This window comes from Athene noctua, chromosome 2 (genome assembly GCF_965140245.1).
Source record: "Athene noctua chromosome 2, bAthNoc1.hap1.1, whole genome shotgun sequence".
In the NCBI taxonomy this organism is placed as follows: Eukaryota; Metazoa; Chordata; class Aves; order Strigiformes; family Strigidae; genus Athene; species Athene noctua.
This window is the reverse complement of record NC_134038.1, coordinates 22,940,505-22,959,959: the sequence shown is the minus strand read 5'-3', so window position 1 is coordinate 22,959,959 and position 19,455 is coordinate 22,940,505. Positions and strand designations below refer to the sequence as shown.

Below are 19,455 nucleotides of genomic sequence, written 5' to 3'. Positions count from 1 at the left end.
CAAGGCTTATAACTAGAAGAAAAGTACTGGAATCTGAACAAATTCTAGTTGTGTCATTACTGTCTACATAAGGGCCTTTCAGTGGCCTATCCTTTCAGTTAAGTCCTTTTATAGTAGAGATCACTTTAGACATCTGATGATTACATTCAGTTCTGGATGCATGTAATTTCTAAAAATGCGCAGTATTTTTTGCACCGCAAACTTTGCATTGAACAGATTAATGTCACCTAGAAAATGAGCACTTATGGAGAAAGAGAATCTTGGGGATATGCACACACATAAAATCACAATCTTTTTTGGGGGGAGGTTCAGTAGAGGTCATCACTGCTTTGATATTGTGTTTGTTATTGTAAAAGTTGTAATTGTACAACTGTATTTTGTCACAATATGTAAATTTACGGTGTTTATAGTAAGTTGAGAACAAAAATTACTTTCGAGTACCATAGTGTTAAACACCTGAATTGCAGGATTTTCCAAGTAGGATTATGGCTGACCTGGAGCATGGTGGAAAATCCTGTTTAGGGTTGTTCAGTTTGTTAATAAGTTTCTCTGTAATTATACATCTACTTTGAGTCAGGTGTGCTGTATGGGATTTATTTTTAAATACAATGGTTGAAAGCTCCTCCAAGACTCCGCAGAAATTAAAACTGTTGTGTTGTACAGGGTGTCAGATGACCTCCTCCCTGCCTCCCCTTCTCCCACAGGAGCCCAGCTGTTACTGCCACAGCTGTCCTCCAGGGTGGGGGCATCTGACATACAGCTTAATGCCTCTTGTCTTATTAGGCTGTCATCAGCTGCCTGCCTTCCACTTCAAGGCAAACTGGCCTCTTTGTAGCAATATGCTTACTAGCAGCAAGCAGATCTTATGAATGCATAGCACGTGATTCACTGCTAATACAGTGATAGTGATGAGTAGGTTACAACACAGTAACTTCTACATACGTTGCTTGGCACTTCAACAAGAAATGGCAACTGTTCTTGAGAATTAATGAACTACAATTTCAGAGATAATATAATGAAGGGATAGTAATAACTGGAAGAACATCAAAAAGTTTTAATCATTTTGCTTATGCAAGTTTACGGCATCAGTTAATGACTATATCTCTTGAAATAATCATTTAATTAGGAGTGTTTATAGATTACTTAACTCAAGATTCCTGTAAATATGGTGGAGGAGTGATATTTTTCAGAAATTCCAGTCTTACATGTTGACCACTAACATGTTTACATGTTAAAGGACCACCTAGAAGAAGTTGCTTCTAGGATGACTTGGAGGAATATTTAGTTGCCGTGTAGCACAAAGCAGTGAGCATATGATGAGGCACAGGAAGTTCTTGAGTTCCAGTTCTAACACTGCTGAGGAAACATTTCATGATGATGCTATTCCTCTGCCATAATTCTGCATCTAGAAAGTGCTTGTTTCCAGTGGTATAGGAAGTTTTTGAACTATAGCAAGTATTTTACTGCCTGTAACAAGGTAGCAATGTGTAAATATCTTTCAGGTTATCTTGAACATGAGGACAAATACACTCTGTTGGAACCCCATGGAAGCTTTTGTTTTTACTGCAGCAAATGAAGATTACAAGTAAGTGTGACCTTGCTTTTTGATAATCCTGATCATGTTATGTTTTTAATCTCTGTTTTGGTGATAAATTGTCATGCTAAAATAAATTTTTGAAAAACTACTGAAACTAAATTTGAATTGCTTAAGTAATAACCTAGAGAATTATAAACTTGCTGATTTAAAAAAAAAATTAATGACTGGCTCTTTCTCTGTATTTCAATACCTGGGTGGGGGGAGAGCAGTGTGACTTAGAAGTGTACCTTGCAGTGGGACCTGGAAAATAACTGCTGTTGGTACAGTCTGAGGCAATATAAGTGTTTATTTTCTTGCCAGCTCTTGTGGAGCTTGATATATTGTACTGATCAGCTATTTTGATGAGAACATTTCTTAAAAAATAAATTAATCTTTTGTGAAACAGTTCCAGAGACTGCAATACTTATCCTTTCAATGTCTCAGAGCAGTTTTTTACTTTTGAACAATACTACTCATGTGAACAGCTAATCTGATATTGAAAAAGCTGTCTCTTCGAAACTAGGCCACTGCAAAATGTGCTCCATATCCTTTTTTCCAGGAAATCAGTGATCTAACAATAGATCACTGTTTTCTTCTAGAACATAAAAATTTTATCATTTATCTTAAGGCTGTTTTTCCAAGGAAATGGCATCTGGCCCAGACCTTGAAAGTGGGTGTTGTATCAAATGTACAGCTTTTCACCTATTTTGGTTATGGTATGGTAAGGCTACCAGACTACCTAATCTGTTTGGTTATATGTCTCTTCCCCCCTCCTAGCTAAACTAAAAATGGTAGCTGCTAGTGTCAGGGGCAACTGTCCTCTTGCAAACTAAAGCAATTAGTATAAGCACAGTGGCAAATGCATATATCAGCAATGCATATGCAGGTATTAGCTGGTTATATGTAGTAGCAGTTTTTAATATGATGCTACCATACTTTTTCTTGGGGAATTTAAAAGGAAAAAGCAATGGTTGCCAGTAAACTATTGAAGAGGAGACATTAAATTAATTCTAGTTATGCATTCATCTGCAGAAAGAAGGGTGAGAAACCTGCTAAATTACACATTTTTAATATAGTAGTTCTATTAAATAGTGTATCTTAAGGAGGCTTCATTAAATGCTATGTCTGTAAAGCATCTTTGCTTATTGGCACCAGGCAGATTAATGATCTACTCAGTTATTACACCTTACTATGTATTAATGGGCTTGTTGACTCAAGGGGAGTACAGGTAGACCTCACCTGAGCTTTGAAGTGCTTAAGAGCAAACCAGCTGTGGTCCAGCAGCTCTGTGTTCGGTGTAATAATACTTTCCTGCAGATAGTGTATGCTGCTGAACTAGTATCTCCAAGCTTTCCTTGGACTCTTACATGGGCCTAAAGACAATTAGGTGGTGGGAAAGGGTGCCAACCAAATGGCAACTTCACAGTAACTCTGAATTACTAGGAGTTTCCAGTGTGGGAGTATCTGGAAACCTTGCAGAGTTGATAGGCTTTCTGTAATGACTTGAGATGCTTGTCCAAGTTAAGAATATATAATTCATTCTGAAGATGGAGTAAAGAGGGAAGGACACTGGTTGGAGAAATAGGTTTGGTCAGTGACCCATGAACAGATGGTGAAGGGAATAGTGGAGACTATCTGTTCTTTGGCAGTGAGAAAGAAACCTAGGTCTGATCCAATAACTAAAACCTCTGGTTAATAAACTTTATTCAAGCCCTAAACGGTGCATCGTTCTTTCCTTTCATGTGTTATGAGCAGTTCTAAAGAGTTCCCTCTGCAATATGGATCTGTCCTTAAGTGTGGTTGTGAATGATTAAAGTGACTGTTGAGCAAAAATGTACTATTTACTTAGTAGCTGCTAAGATACTAAGATGTTGGTGTATTTATTTTAAAGCTTATATACTTTTGATATGCGCTTTCTTGAATCACCTATGATGGTGCATATGGATCATGTGTCTGCTGTTCTTGATGTGGATTATTCACCCACTGGGAAAGAATTTGTCTCTGCCAGCTTTGATAAGTCTATCCGTATTTTTCCTGTAGACAAAGGTCACAGCAGGTGAGTGATTTTTACATCCATCTTTCTTTCTGTCATTCATTCCAGTGACCACCCTCCCTAGTCCTCAGAATTCTTAGTTCATTCATTAACATCTTTATTGGGGTATTAACTTCCTGTGAATATTGGAATTTTACTCTGTATGTAACTTGAGATATCTTGATTGGCAGGTCATGTGATTGACATAGTTCAGGAGTATGCATTAGAGTAGAATTTAGACTTAGTAGATAGCAGTACTCATGCAGTTTTGGATTAAAATTACAGTGGATTATTGTTTTTGGGTGTACTCATTTGTATTTTACCAAGATGAATCCTCTTATTTTCCTCTATATTTATCTTTAATGTTTTAGGTCACTTTATACTGTACTTTTCACCACTTAAGTTTATAGTGCCTTACAACATTGTAGCATTTGGTTTTCTAGGGACTGACTTCATCCTATATGGATGATTGCTAAAGATGTTACGTAAAAAGCACTGTTGCATGGATTCATGAGGATCAGTTTGGGACAGTTTTGTGATCTATTTCAGTATGTTATTACCTTTTGTTCATACTTTGTTAACCAGGTTTTGATTCATGTAATGCTGCTTTGAATACAATTCACTTGGAATTAGTTTTTTTATGTAAGATTTCATAAGGCAGTGTATTAAATATTTTGCTGAAGTTCAGATTGGATCTAGTGTGTCTCCATTCTTGTTTTTTTTTTGTTTGTTTTTTTTTTCCAGTTTGATGAAAGTTGAAGCAAGTTATCAGATCTGTCTGCTATCATTTGTTCTTCATAAAACTACCTCATTATTCTCTGTTGTCAGTTTCTCCTCTTTTATATTATTAACTGTATTTTATTTCTAGTTGCATTCCTCTCTCCAACCTCGGTCCCCCAAAAAGTTGCTACTAGGTTAAGTTTTAGATGGTTTGTGGAGTGGAAATGTTGAAATGCTGATTGGGAAGGAGTATATTTTTATTACTGATTGATGCAGTTATGTATGCATTATTCAGTGTAACTGTTTGTATGCTCCTGTACTGCATTAAAGATTGAGAGGGGCTGTTTACATTTTCCTTTAATCTAAAGTTAGCTTTCATTTTCCTTCTGTTTTGCAACGTTTTAGATGTCATTAGGTATTGCAGTTCCTTTGTGGGTTTGTTGTTTATATTTTTAAATTCTTGTATTATTAAACAATATGGTTAGCAGCTCCTGTGATATGCAGATTTTCCTTTCTGTGGAACAGTAGTGTTCACAAACAGTGGTGATACGCGAAGTTAAAGCACATCATTGAGGGGAAGTTTGCAGACTCCATAATGCAACAGTAAAAGGCTTTATTCCACATTATAGCAGATTGTTGCCAAGGCCTGTGGAAGGAGTTTTCTTCTTCTACCCCCTTTCCCCCCCACCCTCTGTATGGTGGCCATAAATCTAGTGAGGAAAAGCCATACAAATGGGGAACTTAGCCTCATATAAGTTGACTAGGGAATTTTGGGACACTTAAAATTCTTTAGAAGCTGGGCTTTTTCAGAGTTGCAGAGTTGAAATTAATCCATGGAATGAAGAAAAATCTCCAATTGGAAGATCTGATCCCACTTGGAAAACCAAGAGGGCGCTTAAGAGTATCTGTAAACAAGGATCTTGATGGTGTTCCAGTTTTGACTTTTGATCTCCTGCCAATTTGAAAAACTCCTAACTTGCATTGCTTTCCATTTTATTTTAAAGTGAACATTTATGTTAGGAAATTGATTAGCCATAAGAAGTAAAATCTGTTATGAAGTTGATTTAAATTAGTAAATTCTGGATAAACAGAACTGGATGTCTATGCAAATTTTTTAAATGACAGATCCAGGTTATTTGGCCATGTTTTGTGTTTTTCATTTCCCTGAAAATGATATTTAATAACTTGTGATGACAGAAACAGGAGAGGCTGAAAATTCAGAATAAGGAAAGGAAAAGTACTTAGTTTCTCAAAGGTGAGGAAAAGCTTTGCTATTGTGAAAAAAAACCTTTTATTGAGCCAAAGAGTAGAATGAAAGTAAACATAGCATGTGTGCACATACACATTTTCAAAAGCATTTCTATTAAACATCAGTAAAAAGCTGATGTATTAATGTATTTTGAAGGTACTCGTGCTCGATCTTCCACATAATTGTTCTTGTAGATTGTCACTTGAGTGTGAATTACAAGAGGTGGTTAAGCTTATTAAAGCTTATTTAAGGTGATCTACTGATTACTTTTTTTTTTCTCACAGCCCCTCCAGCTCAGTCTAGTTTTTCCATGGCTCTTGAATAGGTGGTGTTTCCATATTTCCTTTCCATTACTACTTGGATTTTACTTGTAAAGAATCTGGGTGGAAGAAAGAGATTGGTCTATAAGCTGCTGCATGTGACTGATACCAAAGGAGTGGGTATTAGTGGACAATAAGCAGGCTTTATTATTCTTCACCTTTAGAGTACTAATAAATAATTAAAATTACCAGAAAAATGTACTTAGTCCTATATATTTTTAGGAGAAATAAAATAATAACCTTATGAATAGTATTATTCTGCTTGGTTGGTGCATTTTAATTAAAATTACATTTAAATATTGGTTTAGATGTAACATGTAGAAACATTTTTCAACAGGTGCCAGCACTTGTTGAGCAGAAGTCAGACTGGCAGAAGTTAAATGTAGTTTATGCTTTAATAGCTGTACAACTGTTCAGAATCCTTTTTTACTAGCTGATATTTCTTGTTTAGTTCTTAATTGCAGGACTGGAGACTTTTTTTGATTTTTTTAAGGTTTTAAAATTTTTCCTTGGAGTCCTTAGACAATACTAAGGAAGTCCTTTTTTGGGGAAAGGAGGGATATCACAATGAAGAGTAGCCAATGCATTGCCATGTTATAAATGGACAGCTGGAGGTGTTTATTTACTGTTCCCTTTTTTGTTCATAATGGTGGTGTCACATTCTTTGGTACCCATTCTTCTGCACTCCCATTGTGTAATGCTTGATAGGTGTGACAGCATATTAATGAAAATTATTCTGGAAACTGTGTGCATATCATTGTATACCCATGGCGTGTTTTGCAAAAATTTAGCTATTTATTGTAATTTTTATAAAAGCACGTATTTAAAAAGCATTTTATTCTAGATGGTCATTTATCAGGCTAATCATCACATCTTATTTGAATCTCTCTACATAAAAGACCAACAGTGTTTAAAAAAAAAGTCAGGTTTTTTTCCAAAATGACAACAAAATTAAAAAATAAATTTTGCCTTGAACAGAATGCTTTCTGCTATTTGTAAGATAATGTTGATGGGAGAAGTTGATAGATGATTTAAAAGTGTTTCTGTTTGCTTTAGGGAGGTATATCATACAAAACGAATGCAGCACGTCATCACTGTAAAATGGACTTCAGATAACAAATATATTCTATGTGGCTCAGATGAGATGAACATTCGTTTGTGGAAAGCTAATGCTTCTGAAAAACTGGGAGTGGTAAGAGTTGCATTTTGCTTTTGGTTATCGTAAGATGTTTGGAGTTTTTTATTACAAATGGTTAGCCTATTCAACTTCTAAAAACTTGTTTCTAAAGGGAAAGTAGAATTGTAGTTTGACATTTGTATTTAATTGAAAATCGACATGTGCAGTATAGCTCATAGCATTTACTGCAGCTTATAATAAAACTACAGGCCTCATTATTGCTACAGAAGGTAAGGTTTTTGGTCTTGTTAATGTTAGCAATAATCATCAATTCTAACTAAGCTAAATTAGAGTTTGTTTGCCTGGGTGCCACAAGTAAGAATTCATCCCTCTGCACTAGAGAAAAAGCAATAAATTCTGCTTTGCCATACACAAGTCATTCTACTGCAGCTTAGGGCTACTACTTTTAAAAATTTTGCCTGGTGTGCGACTGATTCATGTGCAGTTCATACCGGGATAAGCATATGCATTGTAAAATAGTCCATTTGCACTAATGCATAACGAGATTGTCATTGACCTATATAACCTATATCAAATGGGCTAACTAGTGTAGTGTCTGAAATCCCTTTAATTCAATGTAAGTCAGTTTGGTTGAAGTGTTCCTAGCAGGAACAGATATCATTCTAATTAGATGTGTGGCTTTTCAGTTAAACTTGTTCAAATGTTTGTGTATCGACAAAGCCAAAATGTTCTATTACAGTTACCACCTGCATATATTCATCTGCACAGTTGTATTAAAGTATTGAATAATTTTGGAGAACGAATTTGACACTCTCTCCACTGGGAGTAATGTCTTTAACATAGCTTTATATCATTATGGTATTTTGGAGGTGCTTACGTTGCTTTTTCTGAGTCCGTGAGCATAGCTGTCAAATAATGCTTGGTGAAATTTCTACTTGATATTGAGGGGGGAGGAACGGGAAGCTGTAATTCAAGGAAGTATATTGGACAGTTTAGGGCTGCTTGTGGTTATGTGAAGCTCCATCAAGTTATAGTATCTGTGTAGGAGGGAAGTGGAGTGAAGCTGGGAGAGGCGGCAGGTGAATGGGAGTGGTAAGAGTATTTAGGGCTGTAATTCATGGACTGTCGTGCACTGTGAAGCACTGGATATGGTGTAGCGCAGCTAAAACAGTGTGTGTCTTTAACCATGGACCACCATAGGTATCTGGAAGTCCTATTATTTTTCTCATATTGCCATAGATTAAAAAAAAAACCCACACAATTTTGTAGCCGTACAGTATTTGTGGTTACAAACGACTATTTTTTAGTTGATTGTCTTTAATGGAATAACTTTTTTTCCAGTTTTGGATTGATTCTTGGGATTTTTCCCATGTAGTGCTTCAGTCGAACACTTAAATAATCAGTCCCATACTTGTTAATTCCGAGTACTCCGCAAAGTTCCTTGTACACTCTTTGATTTAACTTTTATTTTGAATTTGCTTAGACAATGCAGCATTGGGCAGAATTATTACCTGTTTTCCTGTTGTCATATCCATATGCCCCTGGTAATGCCCTGTTCACCTTATTTTACAGTGTTAACTGAAATTTTCGCTCTTTAATCACTATATTCTTAGTGAGAGAGCATGCTGTCTCTCTCAAAGATACTGTTCTACAACAGAATAGTCTGGTATTTTTGACACGCATCTTTGCCCTTTGTGTGAAGGACCAGTAGGTAAAAAGAATGTCGAAAATACCATTTTTGTACAGAATCGTTCCTAATATTTTCAGGTGTGACAGAAAATTCATCTCTTGACTACTAGATGGCATTGGCTCCTTTTCTTATGAAAGAGTAAGGATACTTGGCTCTGGGAACTAATAGGCAAACCTAATTATTCCTGCATCGCAGAAATACTGCATGCCAAAAGGACAACTTAGCTCTTGTTTAAGTATTCAAAATATAGAGTGGTAAATCACATTCTGCTGTTTTCTGTAGTATATGCATCAGTGAAAATTGTCCATTGATGGGCCTAAAAAAGGCACTACCTATTATGACTATCAGGTATTGGCTATGGTCTGAACATTAATACTCTGGTGTTTCTTGACCTGACAGTAAATCTTACATGAAATAGCCTGTCCTTTTTTTTCTAAGTACAGCATTGCTGCTTGACATGCCTCTTGGAGGCTGTGTGCACAATGCAGTTCTGCTGTTGCAGGTTCATGCAAATAGAGCTTTTATAGCATGCATGTGTGTTAGGGTTTGTAAGCACTTCTGTCAAAGCTCTTTGGCATTCAGCTCCCAAGAAAACTTAAGTCAATAGCTATCTGTAACAGAGGTCAAGTGGCATGTGTGTTTTTAGTTTGGTTTTTTTTTACTATCAGAAATGGAAGTCATCCCTTCATTTAGAATACAGAACTTGTCATCCTATCTTAAAAAACCACACCTTGCCAACATCAAAAGATGTCTTAGGAAAGCAGAATTATTTAGAAACACAGGAAAAACTTAAAAGGGACATAGTAAATTCTGTAGAAAAACTGATCTCATTTAACATGGATGCCACTAATGAACTTGTAAAGAATTAGAAGAGATAATGTTTCACATCCCCATATCCTGTGTGGAAAAGTGTTCAAGCATGATGCTGTTGAAGCTTTGAATTTAGGAAGATACAGAGTTTGGCTATTAAATTAGTAACTGTCTGAAGCTGCTATATTTGTTGTTAAATTTCTTTTAGAAGTACTGTGAAATTTTATTTTTCAGATGTTTAGAGAGTAATTGCTGCTAATAGGACCTAAGAGTGGAACCTTTCTGACTTACCTTGTTCTTGGATATACCCTGGAAATGTTTCTTCAGGCAACTGTGCCAAACCTTGTTTGATCCAACCTGGTAGTTCCTGTGGTTATTAACTTTGCAACTGTTAATGCTTATTTATTAGGTTCCACTGTTTTTCTTTAGTACTTGTTCCTTTTTTAGAGAATTGGTGTTCTTATCTTCATAGACATATGCTTGCTCATTTCATAAATGTCCAGTTCTTCCATAGTCTGTGGCTATTTTTTGAACATTTTGAATATTCAAAGATGAACATTCAGTAATTTTGTCAGAAGTGTCAGAGTATGTCTTAAATGCTTAGTTGCTTGGTCTGCTATTTTTCTTCGCTGAGAAGATTTGATTGAATGACTCATCCAAAGGTCACTGTATTTCTGATATAAAGCTAACATCTTGTAAAACATTGTATTTTAAGATGGATATTTTTGGGGTGGGGGAGGATGGAAACCAGCATCCTTGAAGAAAAAGTAAAATAGTAATCAAACTTTTTTTTTTATGAGTACTTGGTCTTACTTGTTTCTAGAGCTGGATTCCAGGGCGGTTATAGTGAATATATAGTACTTAAGTTGTGACTGATGAACGTTTTTCCAGTTGGGAGGAGGTTGTACTTTCTGACCCATGGCTACCCTAGCGGTCATCAGTTCTGTATGTTTCTTTTGGTTTTAGATGTATTTGGCATCTTACTCATTATTCAAAAACAAGTGAAACATTAAAGTAAGAATAAAAGTTTCTGGAGGAGCCAGAGGCATGCTGTGTGTCCACTGACAATTACATCTGCATGGATTTTACATAGGGGTAACAGAACCCAAATCTCTCTTTTGGAGCTATGTCAAAAGTTACTTTAAAATAATTTGCAATGTTTAGGTTTTTTAATGAAAGTTGATTAAATAGTAAATAATTATTGTTAAATAGGAAAGGTAACCGGTTTTATTTTTAAAGCAGTAAACATCTAGCTCTGCATGTCCAGAAGCAAACGAGGCAATTAAAGAAGACATTCAAGATACTCCAGACTGTTCAAATACTGTACATAAAATATGATTTTAAATATGTTTGAGGCTTTTGTACTTGTATTCTTTGAGAGGTTTTGGATCTCTGAAAAAAGGTACATGACTTTGGCTTTTAAGGAAAATAGAGCCTCGTTTGTATGAAAAGGGCTGGAAGAGCAGCAGTAATAGAGTAGATTTCAGTTAATAGAGTAGAATTAATCTACGTAATACAAAGAAAGGGATAGATTGGGTTTTTTGAATTGTAGTGAAAGCAATGAATGATCAGTAAAACTTCAAAAAGCTGTATTGTTCAACATATTGACACATTGTAAAAAAAAATCTACAGCTGCAGTTCTTGGAGTGTAAATGCTTCATAATATTGCTTCTGTCAGCTGCAAAATTTGGCTCTGTTACATTTACAAAGTATTTAGGAATTAGAACAGAGTACGGGACAATAGAAGAAGAAAACTTCCTGCTTGGGAATGATTTGTATTTCAGTAAGTGTAAAACTAGTTTGAGGAGTGATTTAACAGTAGCAGAGCATAGGTTTGCTGCTTTCTTACAAGACGCAGAAGTAACAGCTTTTGAGTAAGAACTGAAAAAGATAGGAGAAAGTGTGATTGCAAGTCTTGGTTTTGATCTGTCAATGTGCATCAGCAGGAGTCATCAAAACTGCCTTAAGTAATTGTATATCCTTTCAGTCTGTTTCTAGTATACAGTTCCATTTTGTGAGATAAGACTGATAAGAAGGAGTACCAGATACTGTGTGACACGGCATTTTTTCATAGTGATTTTGAGTTTGTGATTAATGCACATGTAACTTCATCCCTTTAACTGTGATTTTGTGCTCTTAACATCTACATTACCTTTCTTTTTTTGTCATCCGTTTAGATGTAAGGGAGCCATAAGTTTTTGGTCAAAGGAAACAATGAGTAATAAACTTTCTGGCAATAAACTTAGAAAGGTGTTTTCAGCAGAACAATGGGAAAAAATTAAGTAAAGACAAGGTATGGTGTAGAAAACTGCTGGGATACACTTGCATTCTAAAAATATGTTGCATCTGTGCTCTGTCTGTCCTAACCTGGAAGGGCAACCTGGACAGCAGAGATAAACAGCCATTTTATATTCTTATGCTGAATTACAGTGTCTAGTAGTGTGGAGTTTTAAATACTGCACAGTACAAATACAGTCCTCTAAAAGGAGAATTTTTTGTTAAAGGTTGTTTTAGGTTTTCAGCCAGGGTTCTGGAAAAATGCTTACCTTCCTCCGCTTAGAATGGGAAAAGTAACCAGCCTCTATCATCTGGAGGGTGGAGAATGGCATAGGCAGTTTACTCAAGGACACATTTTCCTATTGCTGACAACTTGGCTGCATTTTAGAGTTCTCTTTCCCTGCTTTTTCACTGTAGATATTTGCTGTGAAGTACTGATGTGGTAGTGGCACAAATTGGCTGACTTTCTGCCACATAATTTCCATTTCCCTCGTACAGGAAAAAAGTTGCACATTCACTTTTGGAATGTATGAAAAAAGGGTCACACATCATCTTTGAGCACGTCTTCCACTCATGATGTCATATAAATCCTAACTCATTATATTGTAGGGTGTTCTAGTCCCTATATACAAAATCTCTAATCCTGCTAAATTGTGCTGTGTTTACAGCATCTTCTCCAGCTCAAAACAGAATGGGAAGTAATGCTGTTCTCTTCAGCTGTTTATGTTGACCTTTGTAAAATGACTTGCAAGAGAGAGGTTGGAATTCAGTGCATTATTACAGTCTGCTTTCTTAGCTATCTGCTGTCTCTCATAAATAGAAACTTGTCATTACTGCAAAACTTTCTTTTACCATCACATAGACAAGGGTGCACTTAGCATAGCCTGGTATATGGGCATTGGCATTCAGTAGTTAGATGGGAAGTCACCAGCTACATGCCTTTCTGTATACCACATCATACATAAAAATGGAATCAGACTCAAACATAACCACCTCTATATGAATTTTTTAAATAACATATCCTGGATGTATCTTTAATTTACAGATTCACCTCTTGTCTGTAGAGTCATCAAGGTTATATTAAATCAGCAGCAATTTGCTCTTCTTAAATTAAAGGAAAATCATTGTGTTTAATTAAAATAAAAGCTCTTTAATTTGGATTATGTTGGCAGTTTTCTGCAGAGTGGGAACACCTGGGATTTATTGAGAGTGAACCAGCTATTCAGGCTAGCTCACTAGAAGGAATTTCAGTAAAGGGCAGGGGGTTAGTTTTAGTGAGTTAAGATTGTAAAATATACTCACTTGCCATTTGAGAGGTCATGATAAATGGAAGTAAAGAAGAAGTATTTGGAGAAATGGGTTAGAAGTATTATGTTTCTCTGCCTGAGGAAGAATTTTTGGAGTGATGAGCAACTTTGTATCTAGTATCTGTTTTCTTTATTGTCCCAAAGCAGAAACTCCTTTGCCATGTGTTTTATTAATACTCGCTTCCAGACCAAAATTATCTGAGTACATTACTTATTTTTTCAGAAGTCATGAAATATTCTGACAGAAGTCACTTATAAAAGTGACCTCCAGAGTGGAGAAGAAATAGCCAATTGCTGATTTCAAAGGAAAAGAAGACAGTTTCATAATGATGTAGTTGGAATATCCAAATTTTCGTGTGTGATACAGTTTTGGTTTTGTTGCTGCTTTTTTTTTTTGTTTTGTTAGTGTCTGAAACTCAGGTTCTGTTTTTTCTTGAGAAAGTAAGGAATTAGTGAAACTGAGTAATTTGCAAAGCTGAACAGACAGTGGTCTGAGTGACTGTTTTTAATACTTTAGGTGCAGGTAGTAGTGGAAGTGAATGTGGGAGGGCAGAAGACTTGTGCGAAAACATGAAGGATTTTAAGATGTCTGAAATACTGGAGTTATAGGCTGTTTTGGCCAGGAGAGCAGGAAGAAGTGGATAAGATTATCCTCTGTTAATATTTAATATTAACAGATTTTTCTGTCTGTATGAAAGCTCACTAGACTGAAATGCAGCTGAAATTCCCAGAGATGTGAGCAAATCAAAAATACAGAGACTGATATTCCTTATGAAGCAGTGAATGCTTTAAACAAAAACACAACACACATTATTTTTTGTTTTCCTTTTGATAAATAACCATTAGGACCAAAGGAAACATGCCTAGTTAAAAAATATATCCTCTGTAGGTTAGCTGTCAAGAGAAGGTATTTTTCACTTTCGATGTTTATTAATGGTGGCTCAGTCATAATTTTAAAAGTCGATAAAGTCTTTTGTGGTAATCCTAGTTTACCTGTATTTCATGTGTTGGTGATACTAAGTTATTTTTTAGCTGCATGATGAAAGTTGGAACTCCCTGTGTGCCATATAGTCAAGCTAATACTTGAAATCTGATATGTGCACTGTGCTTTCTAATGGATCAAGGCTCTGGGTAAGATTTAGGCCACCTAAAGAGCTGTCTGTGCTTACAATGGCTAGTGATTAAAATGCCTTCAAGTCTTTGTTTCACAGCAAAGTTGATCATCATTGAAAGTTAGGAAAGCAGGCAGAGTGATCAAAGAGGTTTTACTGTCAGCTATTTCTATTCTCTCTTCTTTCTCTACAGCACATTAAAATCTGATTTTCAGGGACTAAATTCAGTTACTTTGAATTTTGTGATGATGATTTGTGTTTGAGCATTGGGATGTTGTTGAAATTGTAGGGTTTTAATACTTACCTACCCTAATTCTGAAGTTCTTGTGGTACAACCATTTGCTAGAAGGAAGCCATTTGAATTAGAAGTTAAAATTTTGTTTTGTAGAGAAAATCATGATAGTTAAATCCCCCATTCTTTTATAACACACTTGTCTGTTTTGTTTTCCCCATAGCTTGCACCACGAGAGAAGGCAGCTATGAATTACAATCAAAAGCTGAAGGAGAAGTTCCAGTATCACCCAAAGATCAGACGCATAGCGCAACACCGTCACTTGCCTAAAAGTATATTTTGCCAAATCAAGGAGCAACGTATCATGAGAGAAGCTCGTCGGCGAAAGTATGTCTTCCTCTTCTGGCTTTGTTTTCTCTTGACCTTAATAAAATGCATCACTGCAGTGCTGTAGCAGAAATGTATGGGAGTGATAGAGCTACAGTATGTGGGAGGAGACAAGTATGAGCTACTTTTAACATCTGAATAAGTGATCATGAACTACTGGATTGGTTAACTTTTGTTTATAAGGAAAATGCAGACAAGTACCAGTATTAGTGAGGACTGGCTGTTCCCTTAAAAGTACACTAAAGAAATGGGAGCAAATACCATGTTGGAAGGAGGCACAGTGCTCTGTTAAGCATGACATGATGCAACATTGCAGTGGAAAAAGTGGGCTGGTTTGGGTGTGTGGAGGGTTTTTTTTGGTTTGGTTTGGGGTTTTGTGGGTTATTGTCTTTTTTTAATGCCAGACTCTTCAGGATGACTGTATTCTGTCATCTGGATCATTGCCATATTGGAATTTCCAGGAGCAGAAGGTTGCATACTTTGCTGTAGCCATTAAATTAACAGTAAAATCAGAAAGTGGTGGGCTCTAGTCATTTTGCTCAGCTGAAAGACTCTACAAACTTGAGCAGCAAATCCTGTTGGCATGAAAACCAAGTAAACTGAGCTCCCAAGAGAAGGCTTGATTTGAAACTTTTCTAAATTAGCCAATTTTAAAGTTATTTTTCAAAGGGACAGTCCTTCTCAAAGGAGGAAGCATGTGCCTTTTGATTCTTAAAAGCAGAGCAATTATTTCTTTTTTTTTTTTAATTGTAGAATATCTCCATTAGTAGTGTAAGGAAGAAGCTAGTATTTGTTAAATCTTTGTGCTGAGTACTGACCTTATTTTTTCTGTTTTTGTTTCTAGGGAACTGAATCGTCGTAAGCACAGCAAACCAGGATCTATGCCATTTGTGTCAGAGAGGAAGAAACATATTGTGGCAGTGGTGAAGTAATGGTTTTCACATGTACAAAATGTCACAATGAAAGAAAATGTCACTATTGCATGAATCCACTGTACAAAATTTGATGGACATTGGTAAGACAGTGTATGGCTCCAGAAGTGTGGCTTTTCTTCCAAGTACACACATGCTTTGATTTTTCAAGTCATCATCTGCTTTGGGTAGTCTTAAGAATTGGTCCTGTAATCTTTTATTGCCATTTGCCTGTCTGATGTTACTGGCCCGATGCTGTGTATTGCAGTGGAGTTTCACCTCTTTGATACAAGCAGATAACTTGGTTGTTGGTAGAGGGTATCTATGGTTCCAATCCTATTCCTTGGTTCCGTTACTACAAAAGAAGGATGAAATACATTCAGATTTGTCAGGGACAAAAAACCCTTTGTTCCATACAGATTTATAAAATTGTTTTCTGGTGGCTTTTTTAAACATATCTAATAAAGTAAGCAAGTGTCCTTAAGGCAATGGACTAGATCTTGATTATTCCAACTGACAAATATACCGCATTACATTTATTACAGAACAATATATTATTTCTCTTTTATTGAAAAGGAATTCAACAAGATTTTCGGATATTAAAAAAATAAAAGCTTCATATTTCACAAGGTACCTGTAGCCCAAAGTTCTTTTACTGTTCGTCTGGGAAATGTTCTGCTTCTCTTCCAATGAGATAGACTTAGCTTTTTACTGAAGATACAAAGGTGATCAGAAAACTACTGGAATTCAACTAGGACTTCTAGGCTGAAGGCTTATCTTGCAAAAATATGATATATGTAATAATCTTAAGTGTTGCTTAACATCTGCTGTACCAAAGGATTTTTTTAAGCCTTTGCACTACTATTCAGTCTGTAACTACACTCCCCCCCACCCCAAGATTATGCACAAAAATAATTTATGAACTCAATTAGAAGTTTATTATCTTTTTTTTAATCTGGAAATTGAACACTTTGAGCACTTGCCTTTCATATAGCATCCTGTTTAGTGTATCTACTATCACTAACATCCATATGCATTTCCAGTTCTTAGTCTTTCGCTTGGCTCTTCCAGTGCTGTTTGGGCAAGATTCCTGGATCATCATGGCAAAATTATGTCTGTTTGGTGATAAGAGGCCATAATGTATCTTTTACTCTCTGGATCACTTACCTTATGGGATGATGCAGGAAGAGAAGCAGATCGGAAGAGCTATAAGTAGGATGATAAGGAGTGGAACAGATCAGGGAATAGACTGATGCTGGCTGTGTGCCTGTTGTACTAATACAGTGCACTCTGTGCCAAATACAGTTTATTTCCTTCCTGAAACACTGAGAAAATTGAGGGAGAATGTGTGGTCCAAAGTATGGCTTGTGACACAGCTGTAGTCAAGTCTTGCACAATTTACATAACCAGACTAATCTGGAATGTGATTAAAAATTTTCAGCCTTGTCAGTTTAGCTTGAGTTGATGTAGTTGGTTGTTGATTTGTTGAGCCATGATAACCTCTGGTGTGAACAAGCCCTGCTGCATGGAATTTATTAGCTTTGGTGCAGAACTCTGAATGTAACTAGAGAACTTTCAGTTCTGAAGTTAGTTTGGTTAGTGTGATATTTGTGTGGAGCTCTACTGCACGAGCCATGTCCAAAGGATCTCTTTATGTTCTAAGACCTCTGCGCACTGTTACTTTCAGACAGGTCCTCGAGTGGAGCAAATCAAAGGACCGGGGTTGGCTAAAAATGTTGCTAGAGAGATTGTAACAGCATGCTGAAAAAGAATTTTAAAGTTAGGAGGGAACCCAGAGACTGTGTATTTGTATATTAACCCCTTTTCCAAATTCATTGGGTGTAGTCTTGTATAGAACTTAGTCTTGTCATCAAGTGGGGCACTGTCTTAGCATTCCAGGAAAAAGTCTGTTTTCCAAAATCAAGTCGACTTCTAGAAACATGTTAGTTGTAAAACCAGTGTAGGTGTGGGCTGGGGCTTTCTGGTTAGAAGTCAGTCATTTGGAATTTTGCAGCTGGTGTTTGCAGTCTGTCTATTCAGGATCCCTGGCCATGGATTTGTATGCTGTTGGACTAGCTGCTGTTGATTTGTCCCTTTTGGAAACCCTTATGGTTGGTCTCCAACCCTTTTTGTGGGTAATGTAAATATAGTAGTTGCCAAGTGTTGGTAACTCTGCTTGCAAAGAGTGCTCATACAAGTCTGTCCAGGCCATCACTGAAATGGTTTAGAAATTACACTAAAGGAGGTGGAGCTCTTAATTTTTTTTATTTGGTGGTTTGTTTTTTTATTTTTTCCCTCAGTGATTTGAGAGGTGTAATTAGACCTCATCTTAATCACCTTAAAATCCTGATATGCAAAAAGAATATGGATGTGTGCCATTTCCATGTATGTGTATCAGAGTGTATGTAAAATAAAACCCTTAGCATCACTGCTAAGATACTGAAAATACACGGAAACTGTTAATGATTGCCTTCAAAATTTTGGTGTGGTCGACTGAGGAAGGGAAGAAAGAAGGGAGATGAAGGACTACTTCCTAAAGAAATGCAGTGCCTATATACCTTCTTACTAAAAAAAGATAATTTCTGTATATATTCTTACTCTAGGAAGAAATTTGAAGACTTGTTTTGAAAGAGTAATAACTTCTTTAATACAGAAATTTTTAAATTGGTATTCATAGCCTTGGTGAATGTTAGCTGTTTCATGGTAAAGCATCTACAGAGTCATCTATGTTATATTCCTCTTTTTTCACAGCCAGGCTATGTAATGATACAGGTATTTGAATAAAATTATTTCTTTTACTCTGTATTTTCTAGATATCTAAAACAAGCTCAACTCCACTCAGGTTTCTGAGGTGTATATGAAAATAGATAGAAATTTTTAGGCCAACTAAAAAAATTCCACAGGAGTGTTTTTGCTGGTGTCCGTGTGGGTTTTCTTCACTTTGTGGTAGCAGAATCCCTTGGCATTTCCCCTCGCAGTCCAAAGGATGCAGGCTGCTGGGATTCTGTATCCGCAAGCCCATAGTAATATAAAACAATACCCATGTGCACAGCTACACACAGGGTGCACTACACAACGCAAGCAATAATAAACATGAGGGGGGAGCGGGGCCTTCACCTGCACTTGTGTTAACACAGGCTGTGCTGGGGTGTCACAGCTCCACCCTCTTCCTTCTCTCCCGGGCCAGGAGTGCAGCTCAGCTGGGCTGTGCCCACACCTGCAGCGTGGGTCTCGTAGCTGCTGCCAGACAGCCCCTGCAGGGACTGGCCAGCAGCCCCTCTCTCCCAGTTGCTGGCCCCTAGACCCCCAAGTCCCTCAGAGATGTGGTCCTGCTCAAGTGGCTCATGCTTATTCCTATTGTCCCACTCGTGGACTCAACCCGCTTGAAGTTTGCCAGCACTGACACGTACATGCACACAAGACCAGTTAGAAACAGGTGTGATAAGAGTTTCAGATGCACTGCAGCGATGAAGTGTGAGGCTCGTGCACTGAAGCATAATTGGTAAGCTGTCTACATGGCACTGGCCCCCTTTATCCTCTTTGCCCTTGTTTTTTCCATGCTTGTTTCTCTCCAGTCTACCTTAGTTCCTCCCTTAGACATCCCATAGTAAGTTTTGTACATTGCTGCAATTCCCTTAAAAAAATCCCATAATAAAGTTTATGTAGTCCCCACATTCTCATCCCCGCTGTATCC

At 36.8% G+C, this 19,455-nt stretch overlaps 1 protein-coding gene across 1 annotated transcript in view; it reads left to right on the top strand.

The window, feature by feature from the left end:
* Nucleotides 1-16,394, top strand: part of DCAF13 (DDB1 and CUL4 associated factor 13) — a 29,861-nt gene extending 13,467 nt beyond the window's left edge. The window contains exons 7-11 of the mRNA XM_074898609.1: nucleotides 1,503-1,585; nucleotides 3,468-3,632; nucleotides 6,954-7,089; nucleotides 14,687-14,850; nucleotides 15,695-16,394. Of these exons, the coding sequence (XP_074754710.1) occupies nucleotides 1,503-1,585; nucleotides 3,468-3,632; nucleotides 6,954-7,089; nucleotides 14,687-14,850; nucleotides 15,695-15,782 (636 nt within the window). The 3' untranslated portion in view covers nucleotides 15,783-16,394. The remainder of the gene's footprint in view (nucleotides 1-1,502; nucleotides 1,586-3,467; nucleotides 3,633-6,953; nucleotides 7,090-14,686; nucleotides 14,851-15,694) is intronic.
* The last annotated feature ends 3,061 nt before the right edge of the window (nucleotides 16,395-19,455 follow it).